Below are 12,811 nucleotides of genomic sequence, written 5' to 3' on the forward strand. Positions count from 1 at the left end.
TTTGAAAGTTAAATAATAAACTCAGGGAAATAGATATATGATACAGAAAGACTTGAGGAGTGTCACTTAGAAGAATGCTGAAGCTTATAATATTCTGTTTATTGGATTCTCCTTTTCATTTAAAGCATCACCTGGTCCCGAAATACATACCACATGTGTCATCTCCTTAAGAAATTAATGTCTGAGTGAGTGAAATGCTTTTATTAAGGTTTCGTCAACCTCTATGGATCTCATTAAACTTTCTCTCAAGAGTCAGTAATGATTAACTAATACATACATAACGTCACCAATTTTTGTCTGACTTTCTGGGTAAAACATTTATTATATCCTATTATCTGTGTGTGAAATGTTGCTATAATTTGTGTGAATTGGCCAAAAATGTGTTTTGTGAGGTTGCACTGACACTGACCTTTGACCTTTGATTCAATAGAATGTAATCATGTCATCATTTTGAGAAAGTATGTGGTTGTTTTAACTATATCCTTTCAAGGTATTTTTATTGAGAAGGATGATGATGGCATTGACAATAATAGTGGCAATGTTGATGTCGAAGCAGCGTATGACTCCCATCACAAGATGACTCCATCACAAGCAGTCCGTTTGTTTACATACCAAACCGCAACGTGACTCTGGCCTTTTCAGAAATTTTGTTTGTGAAGTGCATTGTGGGAATGGGAATTCCACGCAGCCACAGTGGCAGCAAACATGGAGTCAACAAGCAATGAAACAGGGGTGTGTGATTGTGAAAAACATTACTTAGACATCAGTTTCATGGCATTTTCAGAATATGTCACTGTGTAGGCTTATCATACACGTCTCGCAAGCATACATGGTATGGTTGGGCCCTCACTGCTCACTCGCTCCTTATAGTACGTGTATGATGAGTCTCAGGCCAAATTAATGGAGGCAACAGGGCAATACAAAGGATATGTACAGGGGTTGGACAAAATAATGGAAACACCTTCACCTCAAGATGATAATGCCCCAATCCATACAGCTAGAATTGTTAAAGAATGGCATGAGGAACATTCTAATGAACTTGAGCATCTCGTATGGCCGGCACAGTCCCCAGACCTCAACATTATTGAGCATTTATGGTCAGTTTTAGAGATTCAAGTAAGACGTCGATTTCCACCGCCATCGTCTCTAAAAGAGTTGGAGGGTATTCTAACTGAAGAATGGCTTAAAATTCCTTTGGAAACAATTCACAAGTTGTATGAATCAATACCTCGGAGAATTAAGGCTGTAATTGCCGCAAAAGGCAGACCTACACCATATTAAATTATATTTTGTTGATTTTTTAAGGTGTTTCCATTATTTTGTCCAACCCCTGTATGTACATGTGTGGGGACAAAGGAGTGAGGCCTGTACAGAGTGGGGAAGCAAAATTTACAATATTTTGAGGCAGGGATTGAAAGACAGTGTATGACCAATTAGTTTATTGAAAGTCATGAGAATTAATTTGCCACAAGAAAATGTACATAATAGAAAATGTTTTTATTCTATGTGTCCTCCTTCTTTCTCAATAACTGCCTTCACACGCTTCCTGAAACTTGCGCAAGTGTTCCTCAAATATTCGGGTGACAACTTCTCTCATTCTCCTTTAATAGTATCTTCCAGACTTTCTCATAATAGTTTTGCTCATAGTCATTCTCTTCTTTACATTATAAACAGTCTTTATGGACACTCCAACTATTTTTTAAATCTCCTTTGGTGTGACGAGTGCATTCAGCAAATCACACACTCTTTGATGTTTACTTTCCTGATTACTCATATGGGCAAAAGTTTCTGAAAAGGTATGGATAATAGTGTTAGGTATGATTATGACATCAATATATGTTTGGTTTCAAAACAATTGACGTAGTGCCTGCTGAGAAAAAACAACTAAATGTTCATTGTAAATTTTGCTTCCCCACCCTGTAGAGGATTAAAGATGAAGAAAAGTTGAATAGTTTCACAGTTTGACATGTTGCACTGATACAAGTCATTATATCTACCTATACTGTTCCCTAGTTTCACCATATTTACAGTACTGTGCTGAGAGCTGGGGTAACAACTACAAGACCTCACTACAGCCACTAACTATTATTCAAAAAAGAGCAATACGGATCATTCGTAACGTTGGCTACCAGGAACACACAAACTCATTATTCTGACAGTCAAAATTACTCAAGTTCACAGACATTGTGGACTATCAAACAGCTCAAATAATGTACAAAGCTAAAAATAATCTTTTACCTACAAATATACAGAAATTATTCAGTATTCATGGGGGGGGGGGGGGGTGATTTAAGGGGAAAAATTAACTTTAAAATTCCCTTAATACACACGACTAGGAAGGGTTTTTGTGTTTCTGTCAGCGGGGTGAGACTGTGGAACAGATTTAATATAGAGTTAAAGCAATGTCCAAGCATGTAAGAATTTAAAATGAGGTACAAAGATACAATTTTTCAGAGGTACAGGGATGAGGGAGGGCTTGGGGATCACTGGGTGTTCTAAAGATGTACAAGTATGTGGTAAGTGTGTGTAAACGTATGTATAAGTGTGTATGTGTGTGTGTATATATGTAGGTTTATATGTGTGTATAGATCTGTGTATGACTATGTATTTACATACAAGTGTTATTGTATTATGTGTTTATGTAAATCATATTATATTTGTTCATAATAATATAAAGCCAGAAACCTAATTATTTACTAGTAAGTATCAGTCAAATTATGGCATAGTGTATAGATATGATTAGACAAGGAAGGTTATTATTGTTATTAATTATATAAGGAGAAGGGGTGGGAGTCTATAAGTTGTACTTCTTCTCACTCCTTTTCGAATATGTATTATATGTCTTATATGTCTTATTTATTTTCTTCTGTTTGACATTCATGTTCGAAATAAATACATCAATCAATCAATCAATCAATCAAATTATACAGTATGTTTGTTTCATATTGTCTTTTCGAACTAAACAGTCTGTTGTATGTCCTCTGACCATACTTCTATTTCTAAAGAATAAAACAATAAATACATCAAATTGAGAAGAAATGTTTGTGTTTACTACATGTTTTGTTGTTGACAATCTGTCAAAGACACATTATAGACAGAAGACATTTTAGTAGTTCAACATTTTAAAGAACATTGAAGCTTCTATCACTGCAGAGAAATATTTCCATGACGATCATGGGATATGCATATTGTTAGATGCTCATGTTAGTGACTACTGTAGGATAAGCATACATTTGCATCTTATTACCTCCGCCAAGGAGGTTATGTTTTTGCCAGGGTTTGTTTGTCTGTTTGTCTGTCCGTTAGTGTGCAACATAACTCAAAAAGTTATGGACAGATTTTGATGAAATTTTCAGGGTTTGTTGGAAATGGGATAAGGAAGAAATGATTAAATTTTGGTGGTGATCGGGGGGGGTGGGGGGCACGGGGGGGGGGCACTGATCAGCCTTGGCGGAGGTCTGCGCTCTCCGAGTGCTTCTAGTTGATCATTTTTTTTTTGCTGCACTGAAAATCTAATTAAATCCTAACACATAACATCCCATAATTACAGATATTAATGACATTAATTAAATTTGGACAGACACAGCAAGTTCTTCAAATGTCTATAAATTTCTGTCATTTTTAGTCCGTATATGATTGAGTTGAAGAGAGGTTGATACAAAATAAGCTGTAAAGTCATGATTATTCATAACTTGCACAGTAATCTACACCTGGCTTTTCTGCCTCCGTCCATAATAATATACATTATATAGACTAAATTTCCTCTAAAATTAGCGTTTATTTGCAACATAGTATAGCAACCTATTACATGATCAAAACAAATTAATTTTAGCAAAAAATAAAAGTAAGTAAGCAAGTAAATTTTATTTATAGAGCACTTTTCACAGACAGAGTCAAAAAGTGCTTTATCAATTCAAATCAGAATCAAATCAAGTTTACAGAGACCCAACAGAATCCTTCAGGAGCAAACACTTGTGACTGGTGACAGTAGCAAGGAAAAACTTCCCAAAAGTCTCTGTTTTGAACGTCTGGCTCGCCAGAAATTTGTGATGTTAAAATGGGCTCACAAGCCAAAAAAGTTTGGGAACCACTGTCCTAGACACTACTGTAGGATAATCACAATTTTCAAACCAAACGATCATGTGTTGAACATAATGATACCCTGTACTGAGTGGTGGAGGCTAACATTGAATATCATGTCAGAGGAATAGTATCCCATTATAGGACATTAATTCAATTTGGGTGGACACAGCAAGTTCTTCAAATGTACATAAATCTCTGTCATTTTTAGTCCGTATATGATGGGGTTGAAGAGAGGATGATACAAAACAAGCTGTAAAGTCATGATTAAAAATGCAGTTTTTGGCATATCAGCTTCCAGTCGAACAATCACCACGTTATATGTAATTAACAAGAAAATATTGATTAAAACCAGCAGATGGGGTAAACAGGTCTGTGCAGCTTTTTTCCTGACTTCTGGAGAGCTTCGATAGGTTATTATCAATATTCTGGTGTATGTAAAAAGTATGAATACCACAGGGAAAAATCCAAGATTTATCAAAAGAACAATGCCATATATTGTTGTTGCTCGTGAAGGTACACAGTGAAGTTTGAGAATTGAGTTATTACAAAAAATGGAGGGCAAAGTAAATCTACAGAACCTTTCATTATCAATCAGTATCACTGCTAACGTAAGCTCACAAAGAGGAACAAGCCAAGCTAAAACCAGTAGGACTGTAACAGTAGTTTTTCTCATGATAGTTGGATATTGCAGAGGTTTACATATAGACACATATCTGTCATAGGCCATAGCAGCTAAAAGTAGAAATTCAGATGCCACTAAAACATAGAACATGAAATACTGAAACAGACAGGCTGAATAAGATATGACCTGCTTTTCAGATAAAAAGTCAATCAATAGTTTTGGGTAGACCACAGTGCTGTAAAGAACAGAATTCACCAACAAAGCTGCAATAAAAATGTACATAGGTTCATGGAGGTTTCGGTGAATACAGATCAGACAAATGATGGTTGAATTACTACAGATTATAAGCATGTATGTAAAAAATACAGTCACAAAATAGGCATATTTATATTTCTCTACTTCCACATACCCACCAAAAATTAGATATGTGATGTTAAAGTCTTCATCCATTTAGAAAGTTAAGTAATAAACTCAAGGAAATAGATATATGATATAGAAAGACTTGAGGAGTGTCACTTAGAAGAGTGCTGAAGCTTATAATATTCTGTTTATTGGATTCTCCTTTTCATTTAAAGCATCACCTGGTCCCGAAATACATACCACATGTGTCATCTCCATAAGAAATTAATGTTTGAGTGAGTGAAATGCTTTTATTAAGGTTTCGTCAACCTCTATGGATCTCATTAAACTTTCTCTCAAGAGTCAATAATGATTAACTAATACATAAATAACGTCACCAATTTTTGTGTGACTTTCTGGGTAAAACAGTTATTGTATCCTATTATCTGTGTGTGAAATGTTATAATTTATACGAAATGGCCAAAAACGTGGTTTGTGAGGTTGCACTGACCTTTGACCTTTGATTCAATAGAATGTAATCATGTCATCATTTTGAGAAAGTTTGTGGTTGTTTTAACTATATCCCTTCAAGGTATTTTTATTGAGAAGGATGATGATGGCATTGACAATAATAGTGGAAATGGTGATGTTGAAGCAGCGTATGACTTTCATCACAAGATGACTCCATCTCAAGCAGTCCATTTGTTTACATACCAAACCGCAACGTCACTCTGGCCTTTTCGGAATTTTTTTCGGGAAGTGCATTATAGGAATGGGAATTCCACACAGCTGGAGTGGCAACAAACATGGAGTCAACAAGCAATGAAACAGTGTCCGCTACTGGGTCAGAAGAAATGGAAGGAATCACTGTAAGTCAATTGTCATATTATTAGGGATGCAGCGTTACTCGGGAAAACCATGTACCGTTCGGTCTGCCCCACATGGGACAATCCACCCTTATGGACTGTGGGTTTTTGGTTTTGCAATTGATTAATGTCTCGCTTGCTTGACATACAAGTGAACATGTGGCGCGGGGCAGCCCCGCCCCTTTGTAAGAGACAGCAGAGTCCTGCACGTCTCCTCCACTGTTCCAAAACTGACACCCACCTGTACCCACGTACATTAGACCCACAACCCGACCTCACCTGTGATTAAACACATTATCTACACAGTAACTCACATTTAAGTACCTGTGGGTACCCGACCTGGTGCAGGACTCTGACACACATAATGTATCGTGACATGCTATTACAAGGAAATGCGCACTGTAGATAACCGTGGCGTTTTTATACCACTATTTTCTTTCACATGCCTATGCAGAAAAGGAAGTTATTTATTTGAAAAAGCCCCCTTTGGGCCCTACGTGTGCACATGCCTGTTTTATACGACTGTATACAAGTAGTCAAGGAATAAGAAAGGGTTCTACTGTTCAGTATAGAAAGTGTTATTTTATTCAGCAGACTGACATAATTTGTTCCTACTGTAAAATTCAGTTTTTGCTGACAAGCCAAATAAAAATATAGTTCAGGGAGATAAAAAACTATTCTCTTTACGCACAAAACAAGTACTGAAACCGAACCGAAACTGTGGCCCAAAAATGGAGGTACAGACTGAACCATGGGCTACCTGTACCATTCCACCCCTACATCTTATAATACTAGACCAGAGGTGACAAAAGTATTCCCATTCATTCCTCAGGTAGAAGTCTAGATACTAGGGTTTAAACAGACTTCTGTAGAAGTTGAACTATCGACTCAAACTTTTTGCTCAAGTAAAAGTGTAAAAGTACTGGATTCAAAACTAATTAAAGTATAAAATAAATGTAAGGAGAAAAAATGCCATTAGGACAAAAGTTTAGGCAGTGCCACATGGGCCTATAGTGCACTACCCCAACTCCTAAAAAACATGTTTCTAAAAAAGGACATAATGACTATAATGTTATATCAAAATGTTAATGTTGAAACATTTGGGATGCACTAGTCTACCTGTTTCAGCCGCATATATGACCACTGAAAATGAAGGCATTTGAGTCCAATACAAATGTATTCAAGAACCATATATGTGTCCTACTGAGCACTAACATGTTTATGGAGCGAAAGATATGACGACTAGTTGAATATAAGTATTGGAATGATGCAAAAAGTCTGGTGTGATGGATTGATTACAAACCAATAGGGGTCAGAATGGTATATGTTTATACTTCTCATCCAATCACAATCAAATTCACTTTTTTTTTTTTTTTCTCTCTTCTACTTGTCTTGTCCGGCATCATAACAGCAGAACAGTGGCCTGGCTGCCTTGCTGCGGTGAATAAATTTGCTTTGCCAAGGGGAACATAAAGTATATGAGGCTCCCCTTGATATTCCACTGTTTTTATTTTAGGGTTTGCTGAACCACATTTTGATGCCGAACCTGACAGGAAAGAACTGGGGGAAGGAGAAGAAAGAGAGAAGAGAGAAGGGGAGAGAGTGAAGGCGGGAGAAAAGAAAAAGAAGGTGAAAAAGACCTTCACAAATTCACTCTATCTGGATGGCGCGATTTATCTGGATAGTTTTTTTTATTTGAATGATGACGAGCTGGAATGAAATAGGAGTAACGAGGCTATTTTTAAAATGTAAGGAGTAGAAGTAAAAAGTCAGCTAAAAATAGTTATTCTAGTAAAGTACAGATAAACAAAATTTCTACTTAAGTAAGGTAACCAAGTATTTGTACTTTGTTACTTGACACCTCTGAATACGGAGTGTGTGATTGCGAAAAACAAAACTTAGACATCATTTTCATGTGTAGGCTTATCATACACGCCTCGTAAGCATACAGGGTATGGATTGGCCCTCACTGTTCACTTGCTCGTTATACTACGTGTATGATAAGTCTCAGGCCAAATTAATGGAGGCGACAGGTCATCAGCAGCTAAACTGAGACTGAGGAGATGTGGGCAATACAAAGAAAATGTATGTGCATGTGGAGACAGAGGAGTGAGGCCTGTAGAGGATTAAAGATGAAGAAAAGTTGAACAGTTTCACAGTTTGACATGTTGCACTGATATAAGTCATTAAACAGTATGTTTGTTTCATATTGTCTTTTCAAGCTCAACAGTCTGTTGTATGTCCTCTGAAGAATAAAACAATAAATACATCAAACTGAGAAGAAACCTTTGTGTTTATTACATGTTTTGTTTTTGACAATCTATCAAAGACACATTATAGACAGAAGACATTTTAGGAGTTCAACATTTTAAAGGACATTGAAGCTTCTACCACTGCAGAGAAACATTTCCATGACGATCATGTGATATGCATATTGTTAGATGGTCATGTTAGTGACTACTGTAGGATAAGCATACATTTGCATCTTATTGATCTTTTTTTGCTGCACTAAAAATCTAATTAAATCCTAACACATAACATCCCATCATTATAGGTATTAATGACATTAATTCAATTTGGGTGGACACAGCAAGTTCTTCAAGTGTCTATAAATCTCTGTCATTTTTAGTCCGTATATGATGGGGTTGAAAAGAGGATGATACAGAACAAGCTGTAAAGACATGATTAAAAATACAGTTTTTGGCATATCAGCTTCCAGTCGAACTATCACCACATTATATGTCATTAATAAGAAAAAGTTGATTAAAACCAGCAGATGGGGTAAACAGGTCTGTGCAGCTTTTTTCCTGACTTCTGGAGAGCTTTGATAGGTTATTATTAATATTCTACTGTATGTAAAAAGTATGAATACCACAGGGCATAATGTCAGATTTGTGAAAAGAACATAACCATATATTGTTAATGCTTGTGATTTTACACAGTAAAGTCTGTGAATTGAGTTATTACAAAAAATGAACGGCAAAGTAAATTCACAGAACCTTTCATTATCAATCAGTATCACTGCTAATGTAAGTTCACAAACAGGAATCAGCCAAGGTAAAACCAGTAGGACTGTAACAGTAGTTTTTCTCATGATAGTTGGATATTGCAGAGGTTTACATATAGACACATATCTGTCATAGGCCATAGCAGCTAGAAATAGAAATTCAGACGCCACTAAAACATAGAACATGAAATACTGAAACAGACAGGCCGAATAAGATATGACCTGCTTTTCAGATAAAACATCAATCAATAGTTTTGGGTAGACCACAGTGCTGTAAAGAACAGAATTCACCAACAAAGCCGCAATAAAAATGTACATAGGTTCATGGAGGTTTGGATGAATACAGATCAGACAAATGATGGTTGAATTACTACAGATTATAAGAATGTATGTTATAAATATTACCACAAAATAGGCATATTTATATTTCTCTACTTCCACATACCCACCAAAAGTTATATATGTGACATTAAAGTTTTCATCCATTTAGAAAGTTAAATATTAAAATAAGTAAAACAGCTTTATGATATAGAAAGACCTGAAGAATGCTAAAGCTATAATTTACTGTATATGATCTTCACCTATTCATTAAAAGTAGTAGCTGACCTGGAATTTCACATTATATGTGTCATCACTAAATGACACTAATGTTTGAGTCAGTGAAATGCTTTTATTAAGGTCATCAGCCTCCATGGATCTCATTAAAGTTTCCCTCAAGAGTCAGAGGAGTTGTTTGTCAGTCTGTAAATACATTTATCAAACTTTGTTTATTGTTTTTTTTTTTTTTTTTCTGAACGCAATTGTGTAACAACTCAGGTTATTTTCTACCAACACATTTGGCCAAAGTGCTGTACAAAGACATAAAAACAAATTAAAACAAACACATAGAAGAAGCAATAAAAGCAGTAAAAGTAATTATATATTAAAACAATAAAAGCCAAACTCTCACTGAGTTAAAAGCCAAAGAGAAAAAAATATGTTTTAAATATTTAAAAACAGAAACAGTCGGCCTGCCTGATGTGTAAAGCTAGTTCATTCCACAGTTTGGAGGCAGCGACTGGAAAAGCTTCGTCACATCTCAGCTTCCTCTGTGTCCTAGGGACTGGGGCGCCAATAAGGGGGTGGGGGGGGGTGGTAAACATGACAAATTTATGGGGCTCAGTATTTGTGGGAAGCCCATAGAGTAGTGGAGGGGGCCCAGTGCATATAGAAGTTGTGAAAATTTCATGTAAGATCCACTGTATAAGAGAGGTATAGAAGTCGGTTGAAAGAACGTTGATAGAATGTTAAGTTTCGTTTGCATTTTCACGGTATCGTGAGTGACGTTGTTTATGGACAGCACCCCCACATATTGACCCTTTGCACCGACGTCACAGTTATCATGTGACTAGGGGTTCAGTGCCATGGTGGATGGCAAAAGCAACACAACAAACAAACGAATGAGCAATGGATTATGGCTACCAGCTCTGAAAATAAAGTTTTGGAGTTGTCCTGCAAAGTGACTCACCTTACTGGATGGCAGAAAGAACGCTATTTGGAGAAGCTAGCAATAGCAGGGCTAGCTACCGACCCATATTGTCTCCCTCCGGATGTGTTTATGGATCTAACAAAATCCTCCAGTCTATCGGAGTTTAAAGCACACGATCTGTACCATTCTGTTCTAAATGGAGTGTCCCCATACACAGGTGCTGATCTAAACGCAGACTAAAGTCTGGATGATACCAGTTCTTAGTCTCAGGTTAGATTACCGAGTCGCTGTACTGCGCTCACGGCAGATGAATGTGTTTCATAATGGTAAAGGAAAGACACAGCTAACGTTAACTAGCTAGCTGTGTATGTTTTTAACATGTTTCCCCCAGCATGCCATCCAAACTCAAATAGACTGTAACCAAAAGCAGCTGTAATGAACTAACATTGTGTAATAATGTCAGTGGCTGTCATAAGTAGCCTACAGTATTAGCTCTGTTGTTGAAGTGGCTGCCTTTGTACTATCTACACACAGTAATATGTACAGTTTGACTACTATAACATATGGAACAGCATAATGACAATAACAGTATTTCATAGAACATAGTGTAGCTGGTAAAAAAGGCAGCTACCATAACAGAGCTAATATTGTAGGCTACTTATGACAGCCACTGGAACATAGTGGCTCATAGTAGTTAACCCAGTCTAGCCATCTAGCTAGCGTTTGGTGGAGCTAATGTGCGATCGACACAAACAGAGCCTGCTCTATCTGTAATATCAGGTCCATCATAGCCAGGTTCTGTCTGGAACCAGCTGAAACCATGGGTGTCTGTGAAGAAGGATGGAACTGTTGTGTGCGACCACTGTACGTGTAAAGCAGGGTTAAGAACGAACCAAAACGAGAACGTTAAGATCAAATTCGATATTAGCCGGTTTGCCGTCCAGTGTGCAGTCCTCGTTTGCGGCACGAACAAAGCGTGACGTAACGTGCAAAGGGTCAATATACCCCCCTGGTTCGACAGATTGAAAAGAGTACATTTCTGTCGGGTCCACCACAATTATGCTTTCATGGTGCCCATAATTGGTAGAGGTAGAGGGGGGGCTTAATATCAAATACCACATTAGCCCTGATTTTCTGATGCAACAAGATGTTCTAAGCACTCCTGTGTAATTTAAAAAAAAAATTTCATCCAAACCCCCCCCACCCCAAAAATTACTTTTTTTAATTCTGAAAATCGCAACTTTCACAGCTTCTCCACTCTTTTGTCCAGTGCAATGTATAAATATGTTCATGATGGGCCATTTAATGATCTTGTCAGTGCCATATTGTATCGTCAGAGTACTTTGTACTATGAAAAGTCTAATGTCAAGGTCATGTTATAGGTTAAAGGTCACCAAAATGCCTAGTTTTTTCTATAATTCATACCATTCTGACATTTTATCAAATATGTAAGTGAGTAAGTAAGTAAGTAAGTAAGTAAGTAAGTAAAGCTTTATTTATATAGCACTTTTTAAAACAACATGTTACAAAGTGCTTCACATAAAGGGGAGATAGATCAAATCAAATCAAATTTTAAGCCAATTTACAGAAACCCAACAGAATCCTCCAGGAGCAAACACTTACGACTGATGACAGTGGTGAGGAAAAACCATATGTCCAACCAACCAAATGTCCTAAGTTCTCTTCCCTCTGGTTTCCTGGTGGGATCCCCCAAGGCCTTTGGCCCTTTCAAAGCCACATTAGAGACTAAATATTGCAACATGTACATTCCATTTGAATTTGCCGCCATTAGTGTGGAGGGAAACACTAGCACACATTTTGGCGGGAATCACTAACACTTCATTCATTCATTCATTATCTGAACCCACTTTATCCTCACTAGGGTCATGGGGGTCGCTGGAGCCTATCCCAGCTACTTTAGGGCGAAGGCGGGGTTCACCCTGGACATTTCACCAGTTCATCTGAGGGCTGAACGTATAGAGGCAAACAATCACTCCCACATTCACACTTATGAGCAATTTTGATTAACCAATTAACCTATCAGTGCATGTCTTTGGATGGTGGGAGGAGCCAGAGTACCTAGAGAGAACCCATGCAGACATGGGGAGAACATGCAAACTCCACACAGAAAGGTCCAACCCCCACCGACTGGAGTTGGAATCGAACCCAGGACCTTCTGTCTGTGATGTGCGAGTGCTATCCACTGCACCACTGTGTCGCCCATCACTAACACTACAACCCACTGTCATGGAGCTACAAGGATTGCAACGGGACATTCAATTATTCATTTTCTGAACCCGCTTTATCCTCACTAGGGTCACGGGGGTCGCTTGGAGCCTATCCCAGCTACTTATGGGCGAAGGCGGGGTTCACCCTGGACATTTCACCAGTTCATCACAGACTGAACATATAGAGACAAACAATCA

General features: G+C 37.5%; 2 protein-coding genes across 2 annotated transcripts; both read right to left on the minus strand.

The window, feature by feature from the left end:
* Nucleotides 1-4,228: 4,228 nt before the first annotated feature.
* LOC115412028 (putative gustatory receptor clone PTE03) lies at nucleotides 4,229-5,155 on the minus strand. Its single transcript, XM_030124326.1, has one exon. It carries the CDS (start codon nucleotides 5,153-5,155, stop codon nucleotides 4,229-4,231), a length of 927 nt encoding a protein of 308 aa, XP_029980186.1.
* Nucleotides 5,156-8,476: 3,321 nt separating this feature from the next.
* LOC115412641 (olfactory receptor 6N2-like) lies at nucleotides 8,477-9,403 on the minus strand. The gene has a single exon (XM_030125243.1). The coding sequence runs from the start codon at nucleotides 9,401-9,403 to the stop codon at nucleotides 8,477-8,479; it is 927 nt and encodes a 308-aa protein (XP_029981103.1).
* Nucleotides 9,404-12,811: the final 3,408 nt, after the last annotated feature.

This window comes from Sphaeramia orbicularis, chromosome 21, assembly GCF_902148855.1.
Source record: "Sphaeramia orbicularis chromosome 21, fSphaOr1.1, whole genome shotgun sequence".
Taxonomy (NCBI): domain Eukaryota; kingdom Metazoa; phylum Chordata; class Actinopteri; order Kurtiformes; family Apogonidae; genus Sphaeramia; species Sphaeramia orbicularis.